General features: G+C 37.5%; 1 protein-coding gene across 1 annotated transcript; it reads left to right on the plus strand.

Moving 5' to 3' along the window:
- The first annotated feature begins 853 nt into the window (after positions 1 to 853).
- Positions 854 to 7,389, plus strand: LOC133531945 (zinc finger and SCAN domain-containing protein 12-like). The gene is made up of 2 exons (XM_061870383.1): positions 854 to 2,583; positions 5,893 to 7,389. Exons 1-2 carry the CDS (start codon positions 1,787 to 1,789, stop codon positions 6,881 to 6,883), a joined length of 1,788 nt encoding a protein of 595 aa, XP_061726367.1. The 5' UTR covers positions 854 to 1,786; the 3' UTR covers positions 6,884 to 7,389.
- Positions 7,390 to 19,079: the final 11,690 nt, after the last annotated feature.

The following is a 19,079-nucleotide window of genomic DNA, read 5'->3' on the forward strand; positions in this document are numbered from 1 at the left end:
AGTAGTCTGTGATAATACGACTGCGTCTTTGGACCGCCATTCGCAAACTAAACGGCTCGCTTTTTCACATCCGAGTTTTGAGTTTTTACTTTCGCTGTGTAGACTGTATAAGATTTAACAAGTCTAAGGAAATGTCGGGACAAAAATGAATCAAATAATATACAGGAATAGGGTTGCCATATGAAAACATGGAATATCCTGACTGTGCCAATTAGATCCACACTATCGATTTCGGGCCTGAGAAATAATATTTTTCCATTTAAATAACCAAATATCAGCACATCGTTTACAAATTGAAATGTAAAAAACACCTTATTTGTATACTGTTGATGATGACTGAGATGTTTTCTTTTCATTGCGATTTACCCCCCGTTCGCGTTCCTTTCGTTTCTCCAAGTCGCGTTTCTTTTTCCGCGTCATGGCTGAAGTGAAATCTCCAGCTTGTGATTGCGATCTCTCAAAGTCCTCGTGTTGAGCCAAACTAAACTTTAACAGGCTGGAGATATCACCTGTGGCATCATCCGAACCAGCATCCTCGTCCATGAGGATGCTGATTTGAGAGCCATAAAACTACCCTCTTGACACAATTATATGTAAACTACTTCTATTCACAAACACAAAACTACTTGGACCGGGTACGTCCTTTTGGACCCGGGTACGTCCTTAAACTATGTACGTCCAAAAGAGAGGTATGGGCATTGTGAATTTCATCTCGCTTTGTGTGGTAGGGCACAGCCATTGGATGTCATTCCAGATATAGAGCAGAGCCCAACTGGGGAAGTACCTCCACCTTACAGAAAACCGCAGCCAAATAACACTAGACCCTACTCATAGTGTTGTATTCCTGCCGGTAAGTAAAGTTGCCAGAGCTCAACGAGGGGGGGGGGGGTTAGGGTCGGCAACGCGCATGTAACTCCTCTGGAGTTGCAGGCGTACATAGGCTACGGAGACTGCTTACCATCAGGCGGGCCATATGCTTGTTTGCCACCGACGTAGTATAAAAAAAAACTTACGGCTACGCCTTGCACTTTAAAATGGATTAGCAACTATAATTACTATAATTTAATCTATATTTCTTATGAAATCTCACAAAAAACGACCGCCCGCTATCGACACTCTACCGCCAATCCAAAACCCTTTGGCAATCGAATAGGGTTGGTACTAACTGTAAATTTGTCAAAGCTTTGCATAGATGGCGCCAGCACAAGTTTTCCCTGATTTTTTTTTGTTTTGTTCTTGAGATTTGGCTAGAAATTACCAGGAAAACCTATGGTGGCGCCATCTGTAAAATACTTCAACCGGCCAACCCCATTGTATTGCACTCCGACCAAGGTCAGAGTGACCTTTTTCTACGGAAACACGTTTGTCAGGTAAAAGGGCGCGAATCAAAAAAATTCTATGGCACGGTAATTTAAAAAATGTAGGCGCCAACCTTTTTTAAATTTGCCGCTATTTTCTGCTGAAGGAAATGACTTGACAGACTATAATGTGAGAATTTATTTATTATTTTTTATTATTTATGAATGCACAGGCAGCTTATAGCTGATACTTGCACATCAATGTCCTGCACTTGTGTTTTGTCCATTTATAAAATGTTTGATGATTGATGATATTTGTTGAATGGGTTGAATGATTATCAAAACTTAGTCTGTTTTCCGAACGTAAACCAAATGTCAATGACCTGACATTTTACTTGCTTTATCTTATCTGTACAAAATCTTGTTTCGTAAATTCCAAGCGACTTCGCTATTTTGTTATTATTGGAAGGAAATAATGTCTCACTGTGATGGATAGGACTGAATCAAACTACTGCCGCTTCTGTGCGGAGCCCAGGGATGAAGACAAGCTCTTCGATCTTAAAATGGATATTGAAGCCACTGTCTCTAAATTGACATTCCTCAACGCAATGTATGTTGATATATCCGACAACACACTGCCTAAAACGATATGTTTTGTATGCTACAACTCTCTAAATCATGCATACGATTTCTTAAACAAAGTTAAACAAGCACAAGACGTCATTTTAAATCTTTACGCAGTGAAAAAAAGCACTAGTTTTGATCATGGAACGGACGATAAAGTATCTTTTGATGATTTGATTAACGATGATGCTGAAACACATATTAAGCAAGAAACTTCTGGAATTAAAAAGCGTAAATCATCGACAACAGACTCAAAAGTTTCAGTTAAAATTGAACCAAAAGAAGAACTTGATTGCTATGGGCCCACTGATGACATGAGCAGCACGGGTCGCAGTCCAAGCCCTTCAAACTTCGACGACAGCCTTAATGTGCAAGATATCATCGACGCAGCCATGTCCGGAGGCCCCTTTACCTCTAACATAGCTATTTATGCTAAAGAAATGTCCGATGTTAGTAAAAAAGTAATAAATACTTGGCAAGAATATCCGTGGCTGTGCGCACACTGCAACATAGAGTTTCAGGATATAGCAACCCTGAGGAAGCACTCGAAGCTGGTGCATCGCAAGTGTTCTGCGTTCACATGTGTGGATTGCAAGTCGTACGGACACAAGAGCTTTAACGCCTTTATTAATCATGTTATTAAACACCGGAAGAGCCTATTGTAAGTATATAATGTGCATCTTAAAGATAACAGCCATTCTTGACTTTTAGGTTGTAATAAATTATTAATATTTGGGTACAATGACACAAATTAACTTAGCCCCAAACTAAGCAAAGCTTGTACAGTCAGCTGCAGAGAAAAGGTACCCCCCTGCATAGAAATTTTGTATGCAGGGGAGTACTTTTTCTCTGCGGCTGACAGTACCAGGGTACTAGGCACCAGTATACAATGTAAATTCCTTATAACTCACTCGATATAATGATTCACACCCTATAATGTTGATATTTGTTGGCTATAGTTGATTTACTTTAGTATTCATTTCTCTGTGTATAACGAAAACTTTCTATAGCAGCTAAAAACTTCCGGCCCCTTGAGTGTCGCTATATGGAGTTTACACTGTACATACATGGTTTGTAGGAAAGCCTGATTCTCCCATGCACAAACATATTAATAAATTAATGATTATGGGTAGTTTAATTGCGTGAATTTTAATTTTGAATTTTAATTTAATTTAGTTATTTTATTGTGAATTTTAAGTTAATTTATTTATAATATGTGAATTTCAATTTAATTAATTAATTTATTTTTAAATATTAACAATAGATTTTAAGTCACTATGTACCTAACCCCAATGGATCCTAGTTATCTAAATAAAGAAATTTATTATTATTAAATAGTAAACATCCCTAACTCAGGAACAATTATTTGTGATAAATACACAAGTAAATGCCCTGACAGGGATTTGAACCGGGGACCTCCTAACTTCATAGACAGGGACGCTACTGACTAGGCTTCTTCTTCTCTTCTTGCCATCCTGTTACCCCCTGCTGGGGTGTAGGCCTCGAACCATTTTTTCCACTGACTCTGGTCCTGGGCAGCTTGTGTAACCTCCTCCCACTGACTAGGCTAAGAAGTTATTAAATAATTGGCATGCCCTAGACCAGGGGACACCAAATGGCGAATTGCGGTCTGGATTCGGACCTATTTTATTTTTTTGCTTATTTAATAAACTCAAGTAAAAGCAGACAGCATTGATAATTTTATTATAAAAACCGTAACCCTAAAGATACTAATTGATGACCCCTGCCTCAGACATCCTTTTCACTTCAAGTTCTATTTGACAAACACACTTACACACACTTTTCGCATAATATTTCATTTCTACAAGATTACTTTAGGTATGCAGTTAGAGTTCACAAACATCTTGACAAGCTAATGTTCCAAAGAACATATTTACAGCCCTCTAAGACACTGACAATAAGATGATTAGCTGGGTCCACACAGAGCAAGCATACACGCAAGGCAATTTCCTCATGCACAAACCGGCCAGTGTAGACATGCCTTGGCAGAGGCGGCGCGTGCGTTTTTCTCGCCCGAGCGCGCCACGTCGCCGAGTTTATGAAATCATATATAATCTTACTATAGTAATTATAAATTATTTTTCACATTGCTCACAGATGTGATTAATGTCAAAAGAACCCATTTAATGATGAGACATAATATATTTTCAAAATGCAATGCACTTTTTTACTTCATAACAATCATAACATTTTCAATACTAATCAATCGCTGTACTAGCCAGATTGAGCTAGCCCCAAACTAAGCATAGCTTATATTATGACAGAGCAGTCAGACGTGGGTCAATCTGTGTAAGGATAGCCATAAAATATTTATTGCTTATTTAGTGTTAGCTACTGCCCGCGATTTTCTGCATTGGATGATGATGATTGATAAACACTATCCTAAGTCCTTCCCCGGGCCTCAAACTATCTCTGGCCCTGCACGATCAGAGCCGAACCGGTCGTCCACCCGTGTCCTGCGCACCGCTCACGACATTCTCGCACCAACCGCGACACACGAAACACGACGGCTCGCGCACGTCCCGCTCGCGATATCCTGTACGCGTGCGCTCTGTTTTATTGTAACGGTCGATTTATAGTTTCTATTATATTTTTAGTAAAGTTATGCAGTCCACTTATTTCTCTCCAGCTAGACCGACAATCTCACTACTCTATTTCATCTAAATATCTAAGCGTGAAGAGGTAACAGAGAGACAGACAGAGTTCCTTCCTCATTTATAATATTAGTCTGGAAAGGAAAGCCTATACGGTCTTCTATTAATTACATCACACGTTTAAGGGGTAGGAGGGAGTCAAGAAAATCTGACATGTGACATGGGGGGAGTCACAAACTTTGTGACGTCACTTTCACTTTATCTGTCACCGAAAATTGTACTTTTTTAATTCGTGACACAGTTAAAGAACTAGTTTATGCAATATAGCTTTATTTGACGTTCATAAGCGCATTTTAATATGCCTACTTGGAAAATAAACTATCTTTAACTTTAATGATAATCGCTTTATTCATTATTTTATTTTATTTTATTTATTTATTATAAACTTAAATAGATATCATACACTAAAGAAAAAGTGACCAAGTCCACCGTGGCCGAGGCGGGAAAATATTTCGTAAAATAATTTGATTTGTTCCCTGGTTCGCTTTATTCATGTAATATCTATCTTATCTTATCAATCAAAAATATTTGATAGTGAATAAAATAAATTCTAATTGCCGATTTCGGTAAAAAAATAATTGCCACGACACACCAGGGGGACACACCGAAATTGGCAAATTGCGGGGATCTTTCTCTTTTACTCTTAGTAAGACGTCATTAGAGTGACAGAGAAAAATGCCCGCAATTGACGAATTTCGATTTTCCCGGTAGCCGCCCAGGTGCGAGTGGTTCGTCACATGTGACCATATCTGACAAGGAGGAGGGGAGGGATAAAAAAAAAACATGAAATTCGTGTGACGTAATTATTGGATGACCCCTGAGGTCAATATAGTGAAATGTGACTGGCCTTCAATTTGGGGCCTGTTTACACATTGATTAGTGTTAATAACTTCAACATTTATTCAGCAAATAGGCCACAAGGGCACTTTTACACGTCAACATGGAATTTACATACAAACAAAAACAAGCACAATCAACAATTAAATATAAAATACAATTACAAAGTATAACTAAAATAATAATAGGTAATAAAAAAAACAAACAGATACAAAAAAAATCTAAACGAGTTGGAAAGTCTTCCCCTACCCTTCCTTCTCCGAGATATCTTAAATGGTAGCAACCAAATATAAATATGGAATCTAACTATTGTGTGTTGTGTGGGAAATAAGGGTCAAATTCAATTGCCTCTAGACACGCGCCGACTCTAGCAGTTTGATGTGAACCCTGCATAAACCTTTGCACACGTTCTCATCACGTCAAAAAAAGCATGACATGAATAATTCTGTTATTTTCAGAAACCAATGCTACTATTGCGACGCGGCCCCCGTCGAGCTGCCTCCCCACCTCGCCTCGCACTTCAAGTCTCATCTCACCTGCCCCGCCTGCGGTGACTTCCTCAAAACCGAGGAGGCGCTGCAGCAACACCTCCTCGACTACAACTCCTCCAAGCCCAAGCGGAAACCGAGGAGAAAACGAGGCGTTCCCATCACCATAGCCGACCTTACCTGCAACATATGCGAGAAAGTCTATAAGAACCCTAACAGTCTTCGGGACCATATAAAATTACATCGAAGTGACAGAAAAAGAGATTACACATGTGATCGCTGCGGTAAAACATTTTACAGCAAAGGTACGCTAACATCACATATAATGTCACATGATCAGATCCGTCCGCACATATGTAGGATATGCAATAAGTCATTCTTATTCCCTAACATGCTTCGGAGGCATGTGCAGATGCACTCCGGAGTCAAACCATATAGTTGTGAACAGTGCGGCAGGTGTTTTAGACTTCAGTATCAATTGAACGCCCATAAAATTATCCATACTGATGCTATGCCTCATGTATGCCAATACTGCAATAAAGCATTTAGATTTAAGCAGATTCTGAAGAATCATGAACGCCAACACACAGGCGCAAAACCATACTCCTGTAATCAATGCGGAATGGAGTTCACCAACTGGTCGAACTACAATAAGCATATGAAACGCAGACACGGGACGGATACGTCCAAAAAAAAGATCACTCCGGAAGGTGTGTTTCCTATTAACCCTGAAACGGGGCAGATCCTGCAAGTACAGGACGCTGGAATGGATGAGTGGAAGAATAAAATTATGATACCTGCTAAAAGGGGAAAGAAAAAAGTTATAAAAAGGGAGGATGATGAAATGAGGGTACCTGCACACTTTGAGAGCGCACACACGTGCGAGAGCGTGAGGGATGATAGTAAGTTCTCTGGAGTACAGTTCGTTCAAAATGCCGATGTCAATGAACTTGCTCCGTAACCGTACATGCGAGAGTGAGACAAACTGACTTCTGTCTTTTTTCCTAGTGCATTATCAAGCGGTGGTGGCCGAGTGGATATGACGTTCGACTTTCAATCCGGAGGTCGCGGGTTCAAATCCTGGCTCGTACCAATGAGTTTTTCGGAACTTATGTACGAAATATCATTTGATATTTACCACCAGCTTTTCGGTGAAGGAAAACATCGTGAGGAAACCTGCATACATCTGCGAAGAAATTCAAAGGTGTATGTGAAGTCCCCAATCCGCATTGGGCTAGCGTGGGGACTATAGCCCGAGCCCTCTCGCGCATGAGAGGAGGCCTGTGCCCAGCAGTGGGACGTATATAGGCTAAATTATTATATTATTATTATTATCTATTACACAATGAGTTTTATTTAATTTGTGCTTCAGTCTAGAAATAATGTATTTAAATGACATAGATAATCAAAAGAAACTCAATCAGGGCCTGTTTCTCAATGTCAAAGTAAAGTCCTGAATAAGCTGCTTGCCACTTATCTCACGAAAAAGGTCACCATTGGCGTTTCACAATCTTCAAATCTTAACTGGTAGATACCTTTACAACTTAAGGCAGTTTTATCTGGCAGTTAATTTATTTGTTAATTAGCTATCTAATAATTGGACATTGTGAAACAGGACCTTTCTGAAAAACCCAGGTACATAATAAAAAAAAATTGTAATGCAGCTACTAAAAAATATTAAGTGCAAAGGATTTAAGCCTAGTGTTAAACATGGTGAGTTTTGTTATCTGTTCTAGAGTAATTTCTGTACAATGTGTATAAGTTTAAAGTAAATTAAATAATAAATAACTAAATGATGAATATTAAAAAAAAAACCTAAGACTGAAATTAACTATCATCGACAATGCAATATTTAAAGTCCATTTTCAATATCGATGAATCTATTCTAAATAAATTTGTAAAGTAGGCAGGAACCTAATACTATTTTTTTTAAGCACATGTAATTTATTTGTGATGATCCATGCCGAAAGGGTCCTTATGCTCCATGACCATAAGGACACTTCTCTGATGGAGAGCCACATGTTATGGCGTCCTCTAGGTAATCATGTTTAATTGAATTTTCATAATAGTGCCTTACAAAAACGCTAACAGCAAAGAGAATTTGAAATAGAGGTGTATCGTCTAAGAAAACTTAAATTTACTGCCAACTTTCGTCACATGATTAAAAATTTTAGAACGCCATTTGACTTTGATCCTTATTCTTTCACTGATATGTGTTAAATTTGTTAAATATCAAAAAGTAGCGCCATCTAATAGATCAAAGGCCAAAGGTATGACAGCATCGTTTCGAGCGATGGCGCCACAACCTTTGGGATATTATGTATGTATGTATATACTTTATTGTACATAGAAATAAAAACACGAAAAACACAGTTACAGAGTAAATTAAATACAACAAAGGCGAACTTATCCCTGTATGGGATCTCTTCCAGTTAACCTTTGAGGAAATGAGTAAAACAGAAGTAACGATGAATGAATGACAAACACAAACAAAAGTGTACAATCACTGAAATTAATGAAATGCACGTTTTGAATACACATTGATACAAATATACATAGATAGAAAAATAACCATAAAATAATGCATACATATATATATAAATAAAAATAAATAAATATTCAATATATAATATAAATAAATATGAATTCGAACCAGAAAAGTAAAGGAAATTAAAAAAGTAGAAGTACTCCAAAGAACTAGGAAGTCGTAACCAAAGTATCGGAAAGCCACAATTTTTTAAGCTTCTCCTTGAGTGATGCTACAGATTGGGATTGCCTGACGGACACCGGAATCTCGTTCCATAACTTGACGGCATGGACAGTAAAGGATTTCTTGTATGTGCGCGTCGTATTGGAAGGAATCGTGAGTAAAAGATTGGTGCTTGATCGAAGGCGATGACCACTACCAGCAGCTAAATAACTAAACCTTTCGGAAAGGTAAGGTGGCGAAGCAGGATTAAATAGAACATTGAAAAGCAATGATAGGACATGCACATCTCGTCGACGACGAATCGGAAGCCAGCCAAGCTGAGATCGAAACTGGGATACATGATCAAACTTACGTAGACCGAAAATGTATCGAATACAAATATTTTGCAATCGCTCGAGTTTGTCCAGTAACTCCTCACTAAGGTCCAAGAAAGCAGTATCAGCGTAATCTAACAACGGGAGTAAAAGTGAACATGCGAGAGTTATTTTGGTTTTGATATTCCCGGTAAGATGGCGCCACTTTTTGATATTTAACAAATTTAACACATATCAGTGAAAGAATAAGGATCAAAGTCAAATGGCGTTCTAAAAGTTTTAATCATGGTCAAAAAATTTATTATGTGGCTATAAAATTTTCTTTGACAATACACCTCTATTTCAAATTCTCTTTGCCAATAGGTATGTATATTTTATTTATTGTATTAACATTACACGGTCATTACACTGATGCGAATACGGACGAAGCTTCGTTGTATGTGAGTGACAGCGCTATGCGCGTATATAGCGATGTCCCGCTCGCACACCAGAGCGACGTGTACGCATCCAATGTGAAGACGCTATATGGGCCTCTGGGGGCCTACTGCGAAACCGGAATATCGTTATCTGCGTCTGTATCGTACTCGCAATTGGCTACTTGACTGTTTTTTTGTAAATAATGTCAAACAATCTTGATTTTCCTGAGGATCAAATGTCTATATAGGACTCATGGCATTTAAGCAACACAAAGGTCAGAAATGAGAGTTAAAGTCTGACGCTCGCACTCGACGATTGAAACGCCTCTAACAAAATGATAAGGTGATGTGACGTCACATCATATAAGTCTGTCCCAAATGTATGAAAATCAAGGAAATTGCCATTTTGACCCTGAAATATTGCGTTTGTGTATAGTTGTCATACAATTTATTTTTCAATAAAATGAAAGGAATCAAATGGTACCATTTTCTTTTCATTTTTGAAAGACAAAAATAATAATAAAAAATTGTGACTTCGGAGCCTTGTGTTTTTTTATAATCTCAATATAATTTTTTAAATTCCACTTTTTTTATAATGGATGGCTCATTTTCTATCCATTTAACTAAATTTTGTTATAATATTCAACGTGTGTCAAGTACCCAATTCGAGTGAAAGAGATAATGATAGAAAAACTATTTTCTTTTTTCGCGGCATGGCCTCTGAAGTTAACGATTTTAGGCATCGATGTTTAACATTTAAGTAATGTTACCCACCATTTTGTAGTGATAGTTGTAATACTTGTATATATTTGATGTATAATATTAAAGTAAATTAGGTACTTTCTAAGCAATGAGATTCGTAATTCTGTAAATATAATCCCAGTATTTTTGCAATATGTACCTAGTTAATACACAGTAGACATTACCATAGAGAAATAAGAAGTAAACATGGAGTGCTCACTCCATACATCAGTTTTGTTATTAACAAAACGCTTATTATTTTCGTAGTCGACATCTAGCTTCGAGTAGCGGAACTATCAGTACTGTTACTTGACACTAGATGGTGTGACGAACGAGAAATCGTATGCTCAACAATATTCAGCTAATATTATAACCGGATTAACTGGAACTCTATTTTTAACTCCTTTTGCTTGTAATATTAGTTGTAAATTGATAATTCCGCTACTCGATGCTAGATGTCAACTACGAAAACAAAAAGCGTTTTGGTACCAAAACTGATATATGGAGTGAGGGCTCTATGCTTACTTCTTATTTCTCTATGACAGTATGCATAGACAGGTAAATAATGTAGACTGTCAATCTCTATATACAGTTGCGATTTTTAAGAGCTTTTGTACCTTTATGATTTAGTAACTGACAACAGGAACACCGCAATATGTGAAGCGCGATAGAACAAAGAGAATTGATTGTAATAGAAAGGTAAAGTAAAAAAAAACGTGCCCATTAGTTTGACATCCAAAACAGATGGCGTTGTACCGCGCCATATATTTTGTGGTAATTGAATTGTCAAACGTCAACTTTTGACAATCAGAGTTACCGCAAAATCTATGGAGCTGCACAGAGCGTTCTCGGTTACCTGTCAAATTCGAAACACAAAATTGTCTTAGATTTTACCAGCACTCGGAACCGGTTTTTTATAAACCCCGAAATAGCCCAATATTTTATTATTTTATGCTCTTTACGTAGGACTGAATCATGTATTTCATTTCATTTCATTTCATTTATTCATTGTGAAGTCATGTACATTTCAATTAAGATGTTATATATATGAACAAGTCAGAACATGACACCCCGTAGGGGCATACAATATTACTTAAAGCTAATAACAGTACCTACATAATTAACTAACAAAATAATTACAAGAACGAGAAACTTATACTATAGGTCAATTATTACATGTCATATAATATCTTTTTTTATAGGCTATAAATTATTATCATTTAAAAAATCTTTAACAGAGTAGTAACATTTGTCAATAAGGAATTTAATTAATTTATTTTTAAATACTGTCAACTGGGGTTCTAGCTTTATATAATCAGGAATTTTATTAGTTATAACTATACATTTATAATGAGGACTATTTCTGTATATTTCCAAGTTGGTTTTTGGTAATATTAATTTATTTCTATACTTCGTTCTAGTATTTTCCTTATCTTGCTTTAGTTCGAATAAATCTGGATTTTCCCGAACAAAGAGAGCGGCTTGTAAAATATAGATGCAAGGCAAGGTTAATAATTTAAATTCAATAAAGAAAGGGCGACAACTGTTGGGGATATGCACATTTGCCTGGACACGAATACATTTTTTTTGCATCACAAACAGTTTTTTGGAATCGGTACTGTCTCCCCACGGCACCACGGCGTAGCGGAGCCATGCGTAAGCATATGCGTGATATGCCGATAGTGCACACTTGAAATCTGTATTTGATTTTAGTATATTATGCCCATATAAAAATTTTGATATTTTTGTTCGTATTATTAGATTGTCCCATTAAAAATTAAATAATAAACCAAAGAACGAAAAAGAACGTAAAAAATCAGGTATTTTTTGTATGAAAAAACCGGTTCCGAGCCATAGATTTTACACATCTTACTCAATCAATGTATCTTTGATGAGTGATATATCCTATCGTTTGTCACGTATTGTGGCGTCCCCCTTGTCAGTTACTAAATTTAGGAAGGTGTGACAAGCTTTTAGCGAGGTTACAGACCGGGTTAGACATTGTCATGATAATTTTAGTACATACCTACTTGATACTTATTGAGTAGTTATTACTGGTATAAGTAATACTGAATATATTAAAAAAAAATTGAATTGATTTATTACTTATCTATACATAATCGCTTTTCAACACAATACATTTAGTTCAACGTTGTTACAGCTTTTGCAACTCCTCAAAAAAGAAAAGTTGTAAGCTAATGCTCATTTGACGAAAATCTTTTCCTATTGAGTAATTTTTTTTATTTTTGGGGATATGAAAAAACGCCATGGTGCCAAATCTGGAGAATATGGTGGCTTGGGCAGTATTTGAAGACGCAATTCTACTAATTTGGCTGTTGCTACTGCCGAGGAGTACGCAGGGCCATAATGTATGTCTTAACCATAATTTTTTTTTTCTTTGACTGATGTGGTAATGCTATAATGTTTATGCTGTAGTTAAAGCGGTGTAAGTATTCCCATCTGTTCCCGTCGGGCACAAATGGGAAGGATCCATTCCCATCTGCGGCCGGCGGGGAAAAGTGGGAATGAATCCTTCCCATCTGTGACCGCGTCGGTTTCTTCCTGTCTTTGAAATTATACAAATGTCGATTTTGATAGTCGCTAAATTGAACAGTTAAAATTCCAATTAACATAAAAAAATAGCCTTGTCTCGATCAAACATCGGAGCGACTTGCGAATCGCATCAGGTGTGACAACAGCCTAAATGTTTGTGAGGATAGATATCACGGCCTATAATTATTATACAATATTAAGCATGCGATTTTTAATAGAGATTGATAGTATTTATTATTTACCTTTCTCTGGTCTTATTGATACAATGTTTATGAAAATTGTAGATATTGAGTTTATTTAAATAATTCATAATAAACTGAATGATAATCAAATAACGTTTGCAAGTCCAGTCAACTTCAAACATAAGTTTACTCTTTTGCTTCACTCTTTTGTAATTTATATTTGTCGTTGACTGTACACGTTTTTTATTCTCCGTCAAAAAAATACACAACCAGTTAGTTCTAAAACGTAAGAAAACAGCATTAGTCTATTTGATTTTACGTACGACCCATACTGGCAAATGTCTGGAAGACCAAGCTTTGCTCGGAAAACATAAAAACTTAACCCTTTATAAGGCATAAGCATCTAGGGGTGATACAATAAAACTATTTATGTTTCTAGATTAATTTTTTTATTCTTTTTCCCAAATAAAAAAAATATTTAAAAAAATAAAAAAAACACGGTGGTAACAATATTCCCTCTGCCTGCCTGACTCTGCACTGCTACAGTAGGTACAAAACCCTACTCCTGGTGAAATGGAGCGAAGCATGGTGTTATACACAACACAACTTATACCACTCCCCATTTTTGGCAAGACACTTTAGACCTCTTGTCTTGTCTCTGTTTCTTTCTCTCTCTCTCTTTCGAATAGGTACCTCGTCAGTAAAGATTTTTGAAACAAAGTTACAGGTCTTATTCGGCTGGTAAACATTGGTTGAGGCATCATTATTGGAACTAGGCGTTGGCTAATATGATGTTCACTTACTTTTTTCCAAGATTCTTACTTCATCGCCGTCTCAGTCTTCGGTTTCCGCATCATCTTAGACATTAACTGGAGATCTTCTCCTTGATTGAGAGGTCTGCTGAGTACCCGATGTACTAGATAAAACGTCAACTCTTGTTACTCCCGTAGGACGATCATAATGTGATGATTGGGATACTGGATTAGGTGGAAGCTGAATGGACGAAGCACTGCAAGGCTAGATTTCAAGTATTGAGCTGCTAGACGGTATTCGGTGTTGGTGCCATAGGCCCGTCATTTGACTCTTCATAGTTTTCAAAAGACTCCTTGCAAGTTTCGCGGTACTGTACTGAACCTCATCTTCATCCGATTCTAAATTATCATCGGACACTTCGGGATTGTCAACGAGGCCAAAAATATCTTCTATATTCATTAGTTATCTCTAAATTATTGAGTATTCTTTTGCTCCTTCTATTCATTCTGAGAATATTATGAAACACGCAAAAAACCATGCATGACATGCCCACTCCACGGGCAGAGGGAATATTTTTACCACCATCCGTAACGCTCACACCGGCAGAGGGAATATATTTACCACCACAAAAAAAGCAAATAAAAAAAAACTTTCTAATCTCAAATAAAAAATATGAGTGAATAATAGTAAAATGCATATTAGAAAATAAACAAAATAGCAACATACCTTGAAACAGTCCCGGAAATTTGAGATGCATAAAGATTTATCAACTGGTGCCGAAATTCACTTGTTTTCAACTCGTTAACCGCCACAGACTAAAAAAAACATATAACGACCGTTCTAAAGTCGTATACCAATCATTTTAAGGGGATGTCCACAAATATTGTTGCCATAGATAAAAAACCGATCGGTGCAATAACTGACTAACTAACTGCTTTGGCTCAGCGATCCAAAAAGAATCTTGGCCTCCGAAACGAGAGAACGCCACCTGTCCCGATCCAGCGCGGTTTCCTGCCATGAATTGGCATTCAGCCGACGCAGGTCCGCCTCCACTACATCACACCAGCGGTACCAGCGGTGCAATAGTTTCAGAAAAAAACACTCAAACGTTTGGTGGGAAGAATATTCCCTGTGCCTTATAAAGGGTTAATTTGTAATATGAGATAACCTTATGGATTGTTTTCATTCGTTTTTTTTTTTTCAAAAAATGAGCACATGTAACAATTTAGGATTCACTCGTTTAAGAGCTACGGTACCACAGATAGACACACACGCACACATAGCGGTCAAACTTATAACATCCCTCTTTTTGCATCGAGGGTTAAAAATAAAAACGCTAAACTATATTACGAAATACATTTATTGACAACAAATAAATTTAAATTGTGCCTCTAAGCTTATAAATAATCACCTTGCAAGTTTCGCGAGAATATCAACCACCTCTTTCAGAAGTTTTACCAAATTTTTTCTCCATTATGTTACACATTATTGGAAACACTAGGTACACATCAGAAAATAGAGTAGAACGTGATACAATATTTTAAATACAACTGTGTCACTAATGTCACCATCTCCCTCGGACAACGTGACAGAATAATAACAAAAATTGTTCCACCCTACCGGTCGCGGAGCTTCATAGATGGCGCTAAACTATTTAACAGACGTCAAATGTGTTATGTGGCGCCATCTACAACTTCAATAAGGTCAGGAACTTTGTTTAACCCTTTTCTTGGCAAAATATAAACAATCGTGAGCAAGCCTCGCTTGCGCCTGATAGAGCAAAGAAATGATCTTAGAAAAAAAAGAGGTAAAAATATGTATCTTATAAGATACATTGCCAAGAAAAGAGTAAAGTGGCAGTTCTTACTTTTTACTTGTCTCTGATAACAAAAAATCGTTTATTTCAATACTTACGCCTTGCGTGTGTTTACATACAAAGACTTATTAATTGAAGGTGCATTATGCATTGACATATATATCTAAGGACGGGCCTTACGGACAATAATAATGGGGCCAGTACAGCGGTGTCAGGACCGTCAGGCACACGAACTCGAGCCAATCGTGCAGTCTAACGCCGCAACGCGATTGGTTGATGAGTTCGGACCACGCGCGCGATTGGTCGCAACAAGTTCCGTTAGACTGCACGATTGGCTCGAAATCGTGAGTGACACCACTTAACTAGCGCCATTCTTAGTGCCCGTAAGGCCCGTCCTTGGATATACATGTCAATGGCATTATGTTAATGGCGGGGCTCAGTCGAAGTATTTTACAGGTGGCACCAGTATAAATTTTACTTGTCAGTTCAAGAATAGCGTCAAATTCTTGTTATTTATTTATTTTATGGCCTGGATGCTAACTTTGAGTCAAATCTCATAGATAAATAATACTGTAAATTTTTACTATACGAGTAAATATGTACACTCTGTAATGCTAATTATGTTTTACAATTATTTTAATGTAGGAACTAACATGTATCTTTATTCTTTACTATAACGAACGTTTTGAATGTCCTGAAATATTTTTATTTTATATAGAAATAGAGACCGAGCGTGTTGGAGGATCTGCCATATCGTGACCTGAATCGAAAGCGAAAACAATTCACGCTTCTAAGCAGGTGCTACCCCCTACACTTCACGTTGGCTCTATTTCGCATAGTAGGGTCTGCCATCTAGTGGCTTAAATCTAAAAATGGAAACAACATAATGCATCGCGCCAATTAATACGAGTCACTACGTCAGTAACGCAGCCCTCACCGAGACACTGAAGTGGCGCGGCCTGGAGGAGTTCGTCGAGCGTCTCGCGCCGTCCACGTTTGACCGCGCGGACAACGCCGGCCACGACCATTTACGGGACATCGCGCCGCACCACAACACCAGACCTCCGGAGAGGTGGGCTCGGGACTTGCCCCGAGCCCTCCTACATCAGTAGCATAGCATCAGCAAGCACAACACACGCTCGGACACAGCCTCACCAGCACGCCGCACACGCCAGCTAAGCTAACGGTCGCCTTCACCGCGGCCCCGCTCAAACGGTATCACCAGGCTAGGGGTCGTGGGGTTGGGTGACGATCTGTAGCGAAGAGCTGGCCCTCACCAGCCACACACACCGTCCTCCAAACGACGGCCAATTGACCTCCCCACCGATAGGTGGGGAGCGATCCGCCACAGTCGAAAAGGCGTAAGCGGCCACTCATACCTCCCGTGGGGGAGGTATCGAATGACATCCATCCATTAATACGAGTAGGCGGTTTCTGTGCTTCCGGTAAAATAAAACCTATGCTGGCGCCATCTATGAAAACCTTTTAACAGTTGCGACCCCATTAATAATATCTCCACAACTAGATATATAAATTTTACTAATAGAAGTAGACGCTTCGACAGACGAGTGGTCAATACCACTAGATTCACAATTTCTATCGCTCGTATTTCAAAAATACCATTTTGCCGTTTTCCGGATTTTCAAATGACGAAATCGAGTGCTTGAAATTCAAAAACCCTGGTGTTTCCCGAATACATCTTACTTTTTTTATATACCACGTCGGTGACAAACAATCATACGGCCCGTCTGAAGGTAAGCGGTTACCGATGACTGTGGACGTCTGCAATTAACCACGCAGATACTTTCAGAGTTTGACAGTTATCGTTCTTGGCGTCGAAAGCTCGAAACTTTGGTTAGTAGAGACCAAGATAAGTCTGCAGCGATTTTGATAGCCCAGAATGTGAGTGTTATTTTAAACGTCAAACTTCTATGAAAGAACACTTGCACAGTCTGTGCTATTAAAATCGTTGCAGAGTTATCTTGGTCTAACTCTAAATTACTTAATCTACAATTTGATACTTTCTTGCCTATGTATACCTATTTTTGCCAACCACCATATACATATAATATGTTACATGGCACGAATATCCAATTTGTTATTAATGTTAATAGTTATACAATAAACATCTTATTTACATGTTTATACCTAATAAGTAATAACGTCTATATTATAAAAGTGGAAATCTACAAAATCAAGGGATGTGGGGATAAGGTAAGTTACCTACTGAAGTGCCGAAGGAAACTTTCCAAAATTGCGAAATTTTCTACATTGGAAAGTTTCGGAAACTTCTTATTATTTTGTATAGGGATTGAAAGTTTCCGAAATATAAAATGGAAATTTCTTATATTTATAATTTTCAAGAAATTTCCGAGAATTTTCCTATTTTTTGGAAAGTTTCCGCAACTTGCACATCTGTAAAGTTACCTATTGTTTGTGTTGCACAAAAGCTAGGCTGCGTTTCCACCAGCGATGTGCGAGGATGCGTAGCGAGCGAGGGATGTGTGTGTATTTACCTATCCTCGGTCAGCGCAGCTCTAGATGACAATATCCTATTAGGCCATAACAAACACGTCCCTCGCAACGCATCTTCTCACATTCCTGGTAGAAATACAGCCATAACTTAATAAATAAATATATTATAGGACATTATTACACAAATTGACTAAGTCCCACAGTAAGCTCAATAAGGCTTGTGTTGAGGGTACTTAGACAACGATATATATATATATATATATATATATATATATATATATATATACATGTTATAGGCAAACTCCGAAGCTCCGGCGCTCCTAGGTTGGACTGGTCAATCCTCAGGTCAGACTGAATGACTTAGTCAAAGCCCAAACAAATGTAAATTTTCGGCCTTTGACTAAACAATTTTCGTCAAACCTGGGAGAGACTAATTTGGTCAGGCAAACGTCAAAACACAATTTTATTAAATCGGGGTTTGACGAGTCAAACTCCGATATAGGTATGAAGTGTCTTATCTTCGTATATTTGGAAGCATTTTATCATTTAAGCAGCTTTCAAGTCTTAAGAACCGCTTAACTCTGCCAGTTCTGACACCTGATTGGTCAGCTTACGTGATTTTCACTTTTATATTTGAGATGCTTTGTGTGGCATTAGGCCCGCCTTTTGTACGATGTGCAATAAAGTATAAAATAAATAAATAAATGCTTTGGAATATACGGAGGTTAGTTTGTAAGATTAGGTATAAAAAAATAACATTTTTAAAATTTTGATGTTTATTGTTTTAATAATTTCTTAAGTAATTAAAATGGAAAATTAATAATTTTTCTGACATGGTGAGGCATTAACTTTAATGTTAATTGTTTTAATAATTTCTTAGGTAATTAAAGTGGCAAATTAATCATTTTTCTGACATGGTGAGGCATTAATGTTAATGTTAATTGTTTTAATAATTTCTTAGGTAATTAAAATGAAAAATTAATCTTTATTCTGGCATGGTGAGGCATTATGACATTTAGAATTGCACAATACATTAGATCTTTTACATTTGCATAATTTTGAAGAGCATTTTTTATTGCAGTGGCATTTTATAAAGCCTTGGCCACCAAATTTTGAATCCTTTGCACTGATTTCTCTAAGAGACAGCCGAACGTCAGGCACATCTTCGATCTTAAGAAATTTTTCTTTGCATTCTTT

This window comes from Cydia pomonella, chromosome 26, assembly GCF_033807575.1.
Source record: "Cydia pomonella isolate Wapato2018A chromosome 26, ilCydPomo1, whole genome shotgun sequence".
NCBI lineage: Eukaryota > Metazoa > Arthropoda > Insecta > Lepidoptera > Tortricidae > Cydia > Cydia pomonella.

Coding starts and splice junctions, on each gene's coding strand:
- LOC133531945 (XM_061870383.1), top strand. CDS start 1,787: ATGGATAGGACTGAATCAAACTACTGCCGCTTCTGTGCGGAGCCCAGG. Junction 2,584..5,892: donor AAACACCGGAAGAGCCTATT/GTAAGTATATAA, acceptor TGTTATTTTCAG/AAACCAATGCTACTATTGCG.